The sequence below is a fragment of the Saccopteryx leptura genome, chromosome 1 (assembly GCF_036850995.1).
Source record: "Saccopteryx leptura isolate mSacLep1 chromosome 1, mSacLep1_pri_phased_curated, whole genome shotgun sequence".
Taxonomy (NCBI): Eukaryota; Metazoa; Chordata; class Mammalia; order Chiroptera; family Emballonuridae; genus Saccopteryx; species Saccopteryx leptura.
The window spans coordinates 181,099,713-181,115,012 of NC_089503.1; the positions used below are offsets into that span (position 1 = coordinate 181,099,713).

The 15,300-nt window shown below is 42.3% G+C and overlaps 1 protein-coding gene across 3 annotated transcripts in view; it reads left to right on the forward strand.

Moving 5' to 3' along the window:
* Positions 1 to 15,300, forward strand: part of PLD5 (phospholipase D family member 5) — a 264,686-nt gene that overhangs the window by 100,349 nt on the left and 149,037 nt on the right. For all 3 annotated transcript variants that reach the window (XM_066382203.1, XM_066382210.1, XM_066382219.1), the window contains exon 2: positions 12,059 to 12,195. In XM_066382203.1, coding sequence (XP_066238300.1) covers positions 12,059 to 12,195 — 137 coding nt within the window. The remainder of the gene's footprint in view (positions 1 to 12,058; positions 12,196 to 15,300) is intronic.

A 15,300-nucleotide genomic window follows, 5' to 3' on the forward strand; every position in this document is an offset into this window, starting at 1 on the left:
GGATTCCAACTCTAATATGCTTTTTCATGTTTCCATTGATATAGCTTTAGGCATTTTAAAATACAGTATTCTTTGGTGAGGGTGGGTTCACAGCTCAGAAACAATAGGAATGTGGGCCACTGGCATTAATTTCTAGGTCCTCTTTTGGTTTATGTTATTTTTGAGTTGAAATTGGTATATAGGCTATTGCAATATAATATTCATTATGGTGTTACTGTTTTTTTCTGAATCTTTATGATGCTTTAATGTGATCTTGTTAACCCTGGAGAGCCAGGGCTGGCTAATTTCTTACAGATAGCAAACAGCTTGCCTATGGGCAGGCCTTTTCTATGTAACCCATAAATCCAAAGTCCAAACACCCAACCACCTCCTTTATCTAATACACACTAATCCAATATTACCCCTGCCCTAAAGTTACCTGATAGTTAGTGACCACCCCTATCACTCAGAACTCACCAAAATTATTCACGCTATCCAATCCTAAACTTGCTTCAACGTGCCTACCCTGCTTAGCCTATTCCTTCCCACGGAAACCACAGGACTCTGGCCCATGCTCTCTCTGCTGACTGGCCCTGGTGCTTCCCCATGTGACCCTGTGTGGTGTAGCATGCCCCCTCCTCATGGGAACTCTTAAGTAATAAACTTCTCCTCCAAGAAAATTGTCTCCTTGTCTGTCACTTTACCACACCTGATTAAAGTAGAACCAGGGTACATTATAAAACAGTTGCACAACACAGGAAATAATGAAGTACTTTGCATCCCAACTTCAAGATCCCCAAGGACATCTTACCTTACTGTGTGACACCTTTGGCAACAGACAAAATTTTCTCTCTCTCTCTCCCTGTCTCATTCTATTTAGTTCTTTATTTGGCTGTGAGTAGGTTTTTTTGTACTATAACCTCCAGAGAAATGCTTATTCTTCAGCTCGTGTGTACCTGGGGCTCAACAAACAAAGCAGATTTGCACACAAGCAGCATTGGGCTCCTATCACAAGGTCATAGCATGTAATTTGTGTTGGGAAATACAGCAAAACCATGGAGCGAGGGAACACACCTCCTTCCCCAAAGCAGCAGGAACACAGGCTGTGGGATGAATATGATGATGAAAATGGATTTTCACTAAGGTTTAGATTGAAAACTTTGATTAAAAAATGTTGTGTTGTGGAATATCAGCTAGCAGGAAGACAGAAACGAGTTGGTTTAAAGATTTCCCAGAGGATAGTTTCCAAAGTATTTTGAATACAGATGTGATAAAGTTTGAAAGTGAAGAGTAAAGATCAAAACTGTTCCAAAGTTAGCTGGATATTCATTAGTAGTGTAGAACTTGGATGAAGAAATGCATCGCTGGTCTGGGACTCTGGGGCATGGGGAGAAAGCAAAGAAAGAGAGAGAAATGTGCAGAAAAGGAATTTAAGATGAAGGAGAGTCATCGAAGCCCTTGCAGAACTGAGGACACTGGTTGCAGTTAGGTGAGCTTGCTGTGTTGACTTTGCATTCAGGTTCCACCACTAACCAGATGCTGGTCCCTGACAACTTACTTATCTCTTAACCTGTATGAATGACAGTGACTATGGAGTATTGTTGAAAGGACTAAACCTTTGCAGTGAAATACTCCAAAGGTGGGGGGTAGGGGGGAACCACCCATTGCTCTCAGGGGCTTAAGGACATACCCAGTAGAAGTAAGAAATTGCTTAGTGGTCTCACATATATGAACCTAAAATACAGGGACAAGCAAAAGTAAGTTTGTGGTTGTGAGTACCTAAAACAGTTTATTCTTGTATTATTTATTAATTATTATTTCCCATATAAACAATTGTAAACCTCCTTTTGCCCCACCCTGCATATGAAAGTTTCACTCTGGACCATATATGGAACAGTGAGCTCTTCAATAAATGTCAGCTCTCTTTCTTCTTTGGCCCAAAAATGTCATCTCATTGGTCATCCACAGGAACGAAAACACCCTAGTATTCTAAGGGGTTCTAAGTGAATGCCACAGATAACAAATAAAGTGTGTTATATAGGCTTATTAACATTTATTAATATATTAGCAGGGATTTATTTGTGTCTTTTGTTTGGGGAATTGATGAACAAATGGATCTGCTAAAAGGTAAGTAGGGTAATAGAATAAAAGCAGATGTTTGAGTCACTAAACAGAGCAGAAGTAAAGGGCCTCATCTTTGGAGCATGGCCTTGAGTAGAAACTGGGTGGTGATATATACTTACCATGGGGAGGAAAATTATAACTTTAAAATTAGACTTGTCAGAAAAAAACCCAGCAGCTATAAAATAATATAAACCAGAAGATGTGCCTCTATGTACGCTAAGGTATAAAACTCAAAAAAATATTTTATAGAAGTAGAAAAGAAAAATATCGAAATGTGGAGAGCTTTGCTATAACTCAGCTGTTAATTGCATATTGTTATGTTTCTTGGAACACATTTTCTCCCTCTTATTTTTTTTGAGCGCCCTGGATATTTTAGCAATGGTTGGTGATGCCCCCAACTCCTTCCCTGTGCAAACCAACATACACGCTTTTATTTGTGATCTCTTGACATTAGGAGAATAAGCTGAGATTTATTGGAGAGGGAGCTGAAAGCAGATAGTTGCAGAGGAATAGGCTGGGACGGTAAGAGGAGGGTAACCAAGTACCCTGATGGGTTGCAGTGTATTGCATGGGGCTGTCTGAAGGGCAGCTGGGTACCGTATGGGTAAGAGCTCTGATTTCACCTGAGAACTCAACTCTGTGCACATGCGTGACACTATATACAAAGCAGAAAAGAAAAGTGCCTGTTAGTCTTGCCTGAAGGAAGCCTTTTCATCCCAGATCTCCCTGTGCTGAGCCAATAAAGTTAGCTGGTTATGGCCCAGACAGGAGAAGCACAGAGCACCATTGGTAATCAGCATGTGTTGACTTGTTGGAATGTGGAAGAAGCCATCTGAAGTGTGGAAGACCCCAGAGTGAGATGAGAATGAGCCAGGACCAAGAGGAAGCCTTTGGACCACTGAAGGGGGACCTGAGTGGGGAAGACAAACTAATAAAGTCCAAACTCAGCAGCATTTGTTGGTTGTTAGGTTTTTCTTTTGAAAATCTTTTTGTTGTGTTGAAATATCCATGATATAAAATTTAGCATTTTAACTAGGGGCATTTTTGTTGTTGTTGTATTTTTCTGAAGTGAGAAGTGGAGAGGCAGAGACAGACTCCAACATGCGCCCAACTAGAATCCATCTGGCATGCCCACTAGGGGGCAATGCTCTGCCCATCTGGGGCATTGCTCTGTTGCAACTGGAGCCATTCTAGCTCCTGAGGCAGAGGCCATGGAACCATCCTCAGCACCTGGGCCAACTTTGTTTCAATGGAACCTTGGCTGCAGGAGGGGAAGAAAGAGATAGAGAGAAAGGAGAAGGGGCAGGGTGGAGAAGCAAATGGGCACTTCTCCTGTGTGCCCTGGCTGGGAATCAAACCCGGGACATCTACACACCGGGCCGATGCTCTACCACTGAGCCAACCGGCCAAGGCCATTTTAATTGTTTTTAAGTGTACAGTTCAGTGATGTGTAGTTCATTCACATTGTTGTACAACCATCATCACCATTCATCCACAGGATAATTTTTATCTTCCTGAAATCAAACTCTGTCCACATTCAACAGTAGCTCCCAATTCCCCTCTCCTTCTAGCCCCTGGCAACCTTCTGTCTCTACATTTGACTACTGTATGATTTAATTGAAATCATACAGTATTTGTTCTTTTGTGTTGGGCTTATTTTACTTAGCATAACATATAATGTCTTCGAGTCTTCAAGATTCACCCATGGTAGCATATGTCACAATTTCCGATCTTTTTCACATTGATCAATATTTCATTGTATGCATATATCCTAGCCAATGAATAGATTCAAAGAATCATTTTGTCCTTTTGTCCATTAATTTGGATTGTTTCTCTCTCTTGGCTTTTGTGAATAATGCTGTTAGGAACATGGGTATGAAACTCAGTTGGAGTTCCTGCTTTTCTTTTGGGTCTATGTCTAGAAGTGGAATTGGTGGATCTTGTGGTAATTCTATTTTAATTTTTTGATTTCTCCACATCCTCACCCAAAAAACCTTTTTTTCTATTGAAAAGAAACTAGTAGCCATCCTAGTGAATGTGAAGTGGTACCTCCTGGTGGGTTTGTTTAGCATTTTCCTGCAGTGATATTGAGCATCATTTGTCTGTCATTTTTGGAGAAATGTCTATTCAAATTCTTTGCCCATTTTTAATTAAGTCATTTATTTTGCTGTTGGGTTGTTTATCTGTTTATTTATTTATCTATTATTCCCCTGGGATACTAAGCCTCTTATTTCAGGTAGTCCTGGGACTGGGTTGTGTCCCTAATCTAGAATATGAGATTTCATTGGTTAGATTAAATGGCAGGGCAGTTGTTCCCAGAGGTTTTTGTGGTAGGAAGCTGTGTTTATTGTTAAAGAAATAAACTCTTTTCTGTGAGGCAAGCAGTTATGAAAGCCATGATTTGATGTCCTTGTAGTCCAAGCAATGCTATTTAGACCATTTATAGAATTGGACAGCACAGCTCCTAGGGATAGGACCCATGTTATCCCAAAGAAGAATGGGGATGTGGGAGGGGGGAGCTTTGTACTTATGCAAATAACACAGAAGCATCTAAGACATGGGTGCCAAACTGATACCATTCTCTGCCCATAAACAGCTCTAAACCAACCTCTAGCCTGATTCCACTACCTGCAGACTGAGGGAAAGGCCAGGATGCAATTGGTAGGGGCAGGATGGATGATCAGGCAGCTCAGGACATTGACCAGAGAGAGGATCAGGAAAGCCGAGAGCTAGGAATGGCAGATGTGTCTGCAAAATAGCTTCGTAAGCTGCAAAGCCACATGTAAATTGGAGGTGCTAATTATCACTGTCCCTGCACCCAACCTTGGTGAGGAAGTAGAACCCATGTCTTTGATGAATGGAGGACTTGAAGGAGGGTTGCTCCTAGCACAGGGGTCAGGAACCTATGGCTTGCGAGCCAGATGTGGCTCTTTTGATGGCTGTGTCTGGCTTGCAGACAAATCTTTAATAAAAAAAATAATAACATTAAAAATATAAAACATTCTCATGTATTACAATCCATTCAATTCCTACCACTCATGTTCATGGTTGCGGGTGGCTGGAGCCAATCACAGATGTCCTCCGGGACCACACCAAATTTTTATTGGATAATGCGTAATGTACATGGGTCATTGCATGGCTCTCATGGAATTACATTTTAATATATGTGGCGTTCATGGCTCTCTCAGCCAAAAAGTTTCCCAACCCCTGTCTTAGGAAGAATGTGAATGGACCTCCTTTAAGAATCTGAACTGGCCTGACCAGGCGGTAGTGCAGTGGATAGAGCATCAGACTGGGATGCAGAGGACCCAGGTTCGAGACCCCAAGGTCATCAGCTTGAGCATGGGCTCGTCTGGTTTAAGCAGAGCTCACCTGCTTGGACCCAAGTTCGCTGGCTCGAGCAAGGGGTTACTCAGTCTGCTGAAGGTCCACGGTCAAGGCACATATGAGAAAGCAATCAATGAACAACTAAGGTTTCACAATGAAAAATTAATGATTGATGCTTCTCATCTCTCTCCATTTCTGTCTGTCTGTCCCTATCTATACCTCTCTCTGACTCTCTCTTTGTCTCTGAAAAAAGAAGAGTCTGAGCTGTCATCCCAGAGGAACTGCCTTGTCCCTCTTTCTCCTTAAACCTTTGAGACACTGGGCTTAATAACCTTTGGACTGAGCCTAAAGCATCCATGTATTGCAAACAACTGTTTGCAAAGATAACTGAAAGCAGATTATTATGACTACCTGACTGATGACTCTTGGGCTGAAAATTAAAAATATCCTTTAGAATTAGGGTCACTATCTTAGCTTATCTGCCTTTCTTCTATTGATGTAATTGTTCCCTTACCTTTCACATAAATAATACCCCTTGCCTTTGTCTCCTACTCAGAACACTATCTGGGTTTCTGCCTGAAACAGCACTTCCAGAATAGCAATTCTTTTGGATCTCAAATAAATGCGCTTTGCCTCTCACTTTCACCTTTTATTTTAAGGTTAACAGTACTTATTCTTTTTCTCTTCCTAGTTTCATCATTTATTTTGTGGTCTGGGCATTGGTGAAGTGGTTTTCTTTGCTTTTGAGGGAGTGATAAATATGTCTGGTAGGAAGAAAGAAAGGCTTGAAGAGGGATTGCTATTAATGGCTAAGCCAGAGGAAGATTGATGAATAGCCTGACAGCAACTGAGCTCAGCTCGCCTGCAGCCCAAGACCACAGTCTCCCCTACTCTCTCTGGGAAGAGTGACAGCTCTGTGGCTCAGAGTGGTGCTGGGCACAGCTGTCCTTACACTCTGCTCAGCTGGCCAGAGCAGTGCTCTCGTAATGCCCTGTGGGGTATGGAAATAAGCTATGCCTTGGACAGGGCTTGTGATGGACTTTTATCTGAGTCTTTAGAAAAGGAGGTGATAAATCCATGAACAGTGAGGAGAAGAGGAAAAACAGGAGGCAGCATGTTATTCCTACAGTGATTTTAATTAGACAGGACTCTGATTCTGTTAAATGTCTGTTTAAAGATCTGCTACTCTGCCCTCCCCCTCTACTGACCTGATTTTTCTATATTATAAAATTACTCTGCTTTATCTGTTAAGTCAGGACATTATCATTTGTTGTTGTTGTTGTTTTTTCTTTGACAGGAACAGAGAGAGAGTCAGAGAGAGGGACAGATAAGGACAGACAGACAGGAAGGAGCAAGATGAGAAGCATCAATTCTTCCCTGCGGCATTGGGGTTTTGAACCTGGGTCCTCTGCATCCCATTCCGATGCTCTATCCACTGTGCCACCACCTGGTCAGGCTCATTTGTATTTTTGTAGATCCTTTGTGTTCTTCTTTTTGAGGTAAAATGTATTTGATAAGGATATATGATATTTAAATATTTTCAATGTCTGCATAATTAGATTTATTTCCTGACCAAGCAAGCAATTCTTTAGAAAATTGCTTCAATGTAAACAATAGCAAAAAGTACAAATTGACTGATGCTAGATAATGACATTTCAAATTTTGTTTTCTTTTACTAGGTTGAGCTCATCAGTGAAGTTCAGATTGTGACCATGTTTATGGGTTCTCCTTTAAAACTTTGTTTCTCCTGAGATTCAATAAAAACAGAAAAGCATGTTTCACATTGATTTCTGAAGGACCCAAAATGCTCTGTTTAGGATTTGAAAATGAATACGTCTCTTGGTAGCCTAGATTTTGGTCTAATTTGTGAGACTCTTGTGCTAGCATTTAAACAGAATCTTTTACCTTTGATGAGGCAGAAACTAGATAAGAAAATAGGGAAAGTCATGGTGTGACCTTCCATTGTCATAGTACACTGCTTCAAGGACACATTTAAAAATGAATGTCAGAATATAAAGTTCTCATCTTTGACATTAAAATGAAAGTAACCAGCGCAATTGTTCATTCTAATAGAATTTGGTACTATAGAATTAAATTAATAAAATAGTTAATGGAAGTGTGTGGGGGTATTACATCAAAGTACTTTCAATAGCACACAAATTAGCTACAGTTCTTATGTACTATTTTATCGTAAAATTCCGAATAAAGGGGAACAAATCCATGTTGTTGTAGAGAAGCATTTAGTATTAACTTCACTAGGACTAATTCACCAAGTACCCACTATATACCTGATGTGGTGTAATTGTTCTGCTCTCACTGGATTCTTTTTTATTTTCCCCTGTGTACAAAGAGGTTCATTGAGCTGTTAGAACCATGTGGTCATTGACAGAACTGCACAAGACAATACAGGCTCTGGTGGAATGGGAGTGACCTGCATGGGCTCCCTCCTGGGACTTCCATGTGCACCATGGAGTGGCCAGTGTGCTCGCTGGCCTTTGTGCTTTGATGCTTGTTTAGTTGAAGGCTCTGGCATCATTATGCAGGGCACGTGCTCCAGCCTCTTGGCCCTGGGTCCCAGCCTTTATAACAAGTGATGTCCAGGAGCCCCCGGGTTCTTTTTGAGTTACTATTTAATTATTTTGTCTTGGATTGCATTACTATGAATTATCATTGCATTATTTTAAATCTTCCTAAAAGTTTGTTTGTTTATGTTTATAGTTTATAAGGGAAATGGGTAAAACAAAAAACTATTTAACCATTTTTTCTGTTGTAAGATGAGTGCCTTTAAAAAGTTTTTAGGAAGTAGGCAAAAATGATATACCCATGAGTAGAATATTATACAACAACTTAAAACTATGCTTTAAAAGCATAGTGAGAATTTTAAGAACTATCATCTAGAAAAACCAACTTTAGACTAAACTAAGAGGACTCTTCAACCAAGGAACACTGAAGAAGCTACACCAAGACTGGTAGGAAAAGCGGAAACTTGGAGAGGGCTGCCAGCTCCCCGGAGTGAACGGCAGCCAGGAGAGACTCGCGTGGAGGGAAGTGAGTTTAGCAGAGAGGGGAGGGTCCTGAGTCCCAGGAACAAGGCCCCAGCCTGCAGCCCCAGAGCCTGGAAGAGGCGTAAGGACAGTATTTAGCTGGAAACAAGTCAGGATACGGTTTGTGAGAAAGAGACTGATTTCTCAGACCCAGGATTCTTCTTAAAGGGACTGCCCAGAAAACCTCTTTCACAACCACTCACCCGGGGACTGGGGGATGGGGAGAGAGGAGAGGACCGGAGTAGCAGGAAGAGAGTGTAATCTAGGAGGCACAGGGAGAAACATTTTGGGAGACAGCCACCCTAATCCCTGGGTCGATTCCCTCCCCAAATCTGAAGTGAATATTTCCCCTGGAAACAGCAATACCAGCAAAGGGAAGCAGGACACCAGCCAAACAAGCTCCCCCATGGCACTCAGAGCAGAGTCGCTTAGAAGGAAGGAGCTTTCGGGTCTACAGTAGTGAGTGTTAGGGTCTGAGCTGCAGTGCCCGCACCCCACACTGCTGAGGGCTCCCTGGAGGGAGGGCGGTGGCGGGACGCAGAGGGGCGGTTCTGTCGGCAGGGGCAGAAGCCTGCTGGCCACCACTGGGCTCACGTGTGAGCTCAGTCTTGCCTGGCTGGGGAGGAGTAGGCATGCAAAAGCGGTCAAGCCCAGCTGCCAGCAGCCTGTAATCCAGCCTGCGGGAGAAGGGCGGGAACCCCGGAAGGGGTGGAGACCAGCCCTTGAGCAAGAGCGCAGGAGCACAACCTTGCCGTGCCCGTGCAACCGAGGCTTGTGGCCTGACTTGGGAGCCGGCTCCTCCTGCGGGGGTGGAGCCAAAAGCCCAGAACAGGCAGAGTTCCGCTACTGAGCTGAGCGTGGGCATGCAGTCCTGCCCGGTGGTAAAGCCTAGGATAGCAGCCGATCCACGAGTGGGATCCTCCTGCAAGGGCGAGGTGAAAGCCCGGAAACAGGTGGAGACCTGCAGCTGAGCAAAGGTGCTCACCACTGCCCTCAGGGCTGAGCATAACGCCACCCACAGGGGTGGGGCAAAGGCCAAGGCCACCAAGGCTTGTGCACTCGAGCACGTGAGCACAGCCACTCCCGTGAACGAGAGGTGGAAACCACAGCAACAGCCCCAGTGGGCAGGCATCAGCAAAGCCCAAATCCAAAAGTCCTAGGCAGCAACAGAAGAGGGGGTGGTGGGCCTGCAGACAGACCATACCTAGGGAACTGAGGCCACACCCAGTGGACTCCAGGGGCCAAAACCTTCCTTTACACAGAGAAAATGTGGAGACAGAGAAATGCAACACAAATGAACCAAGAGAAATCCCCAGAAAAGGACCTAAATGAATCAAATATAACCAAATTACAGATGCAGAGTTTAAAATAACAATTGTTAGGATGCTCAAAGATATTAGAACAACAATAGATGGTCATTACAAAAACCTAAATAAAGAGATAGCAAATATAAAAAAGGACATTAAAATAATAAAAAAGAATTAGTCAGAAATGACAAATACAATATCTGAAATAAAGAACACAATGAAAGGAATTAAAAGCAGGATGGATGAAGTGGAGAATTGAATCAGCGAGTTAGAGGACATGATAAATAAAGGCACAGAAGCAGAGCAGAAAAAAGAAAAGAGACTCAAAAAGTCTGAGGAAACTGTTAGAGAGCTCTGTGACAACATGAAGAGAAATAACATCCGCATCATAGGGGTTCCTGAAGAAGAAGAGAAAGAACAAGGAATAGAGACTTTGTTCAAGCATATCATAGCTGAAAACTTCCCTCAATTAAGGCAGGAAAACATCTCACATGTTCAGGAAGCACAGAGAACTCCATTAAGGAGAAATCCAAAGAAATAAAAGCATAGTGAATGACATTAAAAACATGATCAAGTGGAAAAAGCAGAATGTAAAACTATATGTAGTGTGAGATCAATATGATCAGATTGTTCGATAGGTAGATGCAGTATGGGAAAGACTAGAATAAAATGTTAGTGGCTGTTATGTCAGAGTGGGACTATGAATGATTTGCATTATGTGTCTTTTGCATTATGTGTCTTTTGGTCAGGACTGAGTCTCAAAAGAAAACTCTTGTTCATCTGCATTCTCAAAAGTTGCCATTGTAATTTTCATTTTCTTTATTCAGTAGCTGTTTCTTGAGCACCTTCTAGTTTTGGGGCACCTTGCTCGGTGCTGGAAATAGAAAGACTCAAACAGAATCCATGCCTTAGAGAGAGCCAGTACCTGAAGTGGAAAACAGTGGTTGTATCTTCCTTGGGCTTCTCCCACCCCTCCTCTCTGAGTGTGGAGTGGGAAAACGTAACGACAGGCAGGAACGGGCTTGGAACAAAGTTCTCTTGGACAAGGAGACCCAAGGGAGGATTAGAAAACATTAAAAGAAAAAAGCCATTTGACCAGATATCACCTGGTCACAGAAGCATCGTTTATTCTGTGATGACATCTTTCTCTGTAACCTTTCCCTGGACAAACAGGATCCTGAGATTTGGGAGGTTTCTTGGATTTTTTTTTGGAGAGTATGTGACTACAGGGATAAAAGGCAGGTCAGATGTTGGAGGAGGCAAGCCAGGTGGTTTCAGGAAAGCTCTGAAGTATGTGTGTGTGTGTGTGTGTATGTGTGTGTGTGTATACACACATAAATGTGTCCGACCACTAATGAAGATCTCCTGGCTGCACTGTTAAAGGTCGGCCTTTCTCCTCCTGGAAATAATCCTAAAAGCTGCACAAAGACTTTTCAAATTAATCCTTTCTGTTTCATTTTGCATCCAGATTTATCTGATAAATGGAATGCAGGCAAAATTATTTGTCCCACGTCCATGGCTTTTGCCCAATTATTGTGGCCCTATCTTCTTTGAGACAAGGGATGTCTCAAATTACATTTCAGCTTAAAGATAAGGTTTTGACCACCTAACCCTCAGCCTGTGTTTCTAAGGGAAAATCATATCAAGAGTATGAGTGTTCGTTATGAGTGTGTTCAGTTTATTTAGAAATAAACTGTGGTTAATTGACCACATGGGTCAGTAAGCATCAGTTAAGTGACTCATGATACTAGCGTCTGATAGATCCAATTCTCTGATCAAAGTGCACAATACACACTGAGCACCCAGGGGCATTTCTTTGGAAGCCATCACCATAAAGGTCTTAGAGCAAGATGGGATGGGGTAACCAGAAGAATACAGAGTTTGGGTCTAAATCCCATAGAGTTTGGATGGTGGTGGTCATAACAGAGGACAGAAAATATTATCAAGCCTCTCTGTGTTTTGTTCTTAATTTGCAATAATGGACCCTGTAATGAACTTTACTTGACTGCTTTTGATTAGAAGAAGAGCAAACTTGTCTGGAAGTTTTGATATAGTGGTTGTATATTTACTAGGCTCTAATATATTTAGTGGGGGTTTGAGGTCTGTGTTGAGGAGTAAGCATGTCGATCTTAGGCATTTTCACCCAGAGAGCAGCCCTTCTCTGGCTGTGATGACAGGAATTGTTTCCCAGAGGATTCTTGAAAAGCTATCAGATCTTGAGCTTCTTAAGCAATAGCTGCTTCCCTGACATTTCTTCATTTTCTTTCTCTCCTGCAGTCCCAACAGAAGTGCATTGTGGTCTTCGCCCTGGTGTGCTGCTTTGCCATTCTTGTTGCGTTAATATTTTCAGCCGTGGACATCATGGGAGAGGATGAGGATGGGCTCTCAGAAAAAAATTGTCAAAATAAATGTCGGTAAGAGGTAACAAACAAAAATTCTCTTTTAGGGGGTGGGCAAGAAAGCCAGAGGACCCTGGAGAGTGGACAGAAAAATGTCATAGCCACACATGACCACCTGAACTCACCTTGGATTGAACAGAGGCCTGATTCTGGGTCCACTATTCCTCTTCCTTTTAGACTAGTGGTTCTCAATCTGTGGGTCGTGACCCCGGCGGGGGTCGCGACCCACAGGTTGAGAACCACTGTTTTAGACCAAGCAAATCAAAATGAGTAATGGCTTCATTCACTTTACAATTTGGGCAGAGTCTGTGCAGAGGGATGCCACCATGATGACATTTTGCATGCGCTTGCATTTCTGGAGTCCTCTGTGTATGAGGTATATGTTCCGTGGTGGCCAGAAATGAGGCCCCCAAAGTGAGAGGGGACAGTGTGCTAGTAGTTATATCAAATGGAAGTTCAAAAGCACCATCTCAGAGAAACATTCCAATTTAAAATTAGGGGGTAAATAAATAAGCATGTCTAGGATGACACACAGGCCTCCTCAGTCTAACCCCACGTACCTTGTCACCAATCTAGAAATGAAAGTGGCTTCACCATTGCATTTCTGGAGTTCTCTGCAATTACATTAAGTAATGCTTCCCTGGGGTCACTCTTGATGGTGGCAGAGCCATCAAAGTGTGATTTTATCCCATAAATCTCATCCTACTCATCACCAAGCTGCTGCTTGTCTCTGAGGACATGGGCAGGGCATGGAAAAGTACCAGGAAGGGGACAGATAGACAAGAGATCTCCTTTTATGTATGTGTTGCTGCAAAACTGAAGTCAGACCATACAATTACAAAATTATTATTAATTAGCACATAGAACAAACTTTAATTATAATTTTTTCCTGTGGAAAGTATTATTCTGAGTGCCCTTCCTTTCTAGCTTAGAATCAACAACCTGGTCATGCGTATGTGAGTTTTTATCCTGGATATATTGCCTTAAAGGTTGAATGTCTGGAAAAAGCAACTGAAATTTGTTTTCTTTTTAGCCCATAATACATTAGAGTTCAGTTACCAAGCAACTGTATTATGTACAAAACAAAGGATATAAGAGAGAAATCACTATAGGCTTTAGATTGATTCCTTCATGTTCAAAACATGTTCCTAAGTATATTTAATTCCCAAACTGAATTTGGGAGAACAATTGGGTTGGGATCTTAAGGAAAGCAATAGAACAAGAGCAGATTGTCACCCTCTCCTCCCCCAAAGTTCCAAACATTCTGTGCTAAGGGACCAGTGACTGGGTAGAGTGACTCTGCCTTCTCTCTCACCTCTCTCTGTAATTAGACCACTGAGTACTTTGAAAGACAAAGCTCAGAACCTAGAAAACAACTTTATAAAGGTCAAACTGTAACAACTTCTGTAAGACTAAACACCCTGTACCTTTTAATAAACATTATCAGCTAGCTATAGGTGGTAGTTAACAACAGAAAAAAAAGAACCTTAGAATTTATATCTTTTTCACATGAGGGAAGTTATAATTTTGTCTAATGTTTACTTCGAACTCCTACAACTAATTGTGGCTCTAGTCATTTCTTCCATCTCAGTTGGTAATTCAATTGATGACTCAGCCCAGCCTCGCACTCCTTCCAGAACATATTCTTCAATCACCAACCAACTGCTTCCTTTTCCCTGGGTAACTGCAATCACAACCTGGTTACCAGGTATCTTTCTACATGTGGCCGTTTTTTCTAGAACCTGCAGCCCCCTCAGGTCTTCCTGCATCTGCAGCTGCTTCCTCTGGGTCCTGTGTTTCTGATGTCTTATATCCTGGGGACCTTCTGTGAGTCCTGGTACCCCAATCTGGTTCCAGTCTCTAGTGGGACAATCCATTGTCCCACCATCTTCTCTCAATCATTCTCATTTTAGTTTGATAAAATTTTCTTACATTGTTCCTTCCTCCTTGTCATCATAGACAAATTATGTTCTAACTTTCAGACCTCCCTACCATCAGTTCTGTCCTTTGTCATTGTCCTTAGAAACTCTAAAATTTACTTCCCAGCACCCTAGCCTTACTGTTCTTAGCCACCTCAAGTCAATACGTCTAATATCTGCTTCACCTTTGCACCTGCCAGCAAACTACTCCAACACCTAGGTCAGCCCAATGCAAGGAATGGCTGTGAACTTTGAAATCACAAAGATCTGGATTCATATCTATATTCTACCACTTACAAACTGTAAATGTAGGCAAGACAGTACTTGAATTATTTTATTCATCACCTATTTGTAGAGCACCAAAGGACGGAATGAGGAGTTACAGCATTTGGTAAGACAGTCATGGCAATCCTCTGTGATCAGAACTACACTGGAACGTCAGAGGGGGTTTGGGGTATTACCTGACATCACAGAAAGAGTAAACCTGACCTTGGACTTGGTTGTGCCCCTGACGTGTATGAAGACTATTTAAGGGTTTAAGAGGCTTTAGTAAGTTGTATAAACCTATAACAAACCATCAAGAAACTCCTAACAAGCAATATATAAATATTAATCTTCTCCTTGTTCCTTTTAATGAGTCAGAAATCCCCCTTCTCCCTTCACAATTAATTTTTTGTTCCTCCCACTTCCTCACTTATCCTGAATCTACTTTCTCTTAATTTCCGTTGTTGGAATAAACAAGGACCAACCATATGAGAACAAACAGACTGTCACAAGGCAGTCAGCCTCTGTCACTTGCCTTTGGCAGAGGCTCTAAGGCAGGCAAGAGGAGTGGGAGACCTTCATAGTTGCAAAGAGAGAAGGTTCAGGTGTGTTCTGATTGGAGGCAGTTGGTGTGGGGAAGCTGGAGGCTGACCAACTAGCATCCTATGTGGTTGGTTAGGAGTGTGTATTTGACTCTTTGGTTAGTCCTAGATGGGAAGTGGAGAAAAAAATAGGGAAGCTGGCAGTTATCAATCAAGTTCTGGCCATTTGGGTACAGAAATTATTGATCAGCCCTCTAAATTATTACTAGAAATGGCAGCCTGACTTACTGGCAGCCTGACTTACTACCAGCCTGACTTGCTGCCAGCCTGACTTAAAGCAGGTTGGCTTTCTGGGCTGGTTATTTTAGATAAGAGGTTGGCTTCCAGGGCAGGTT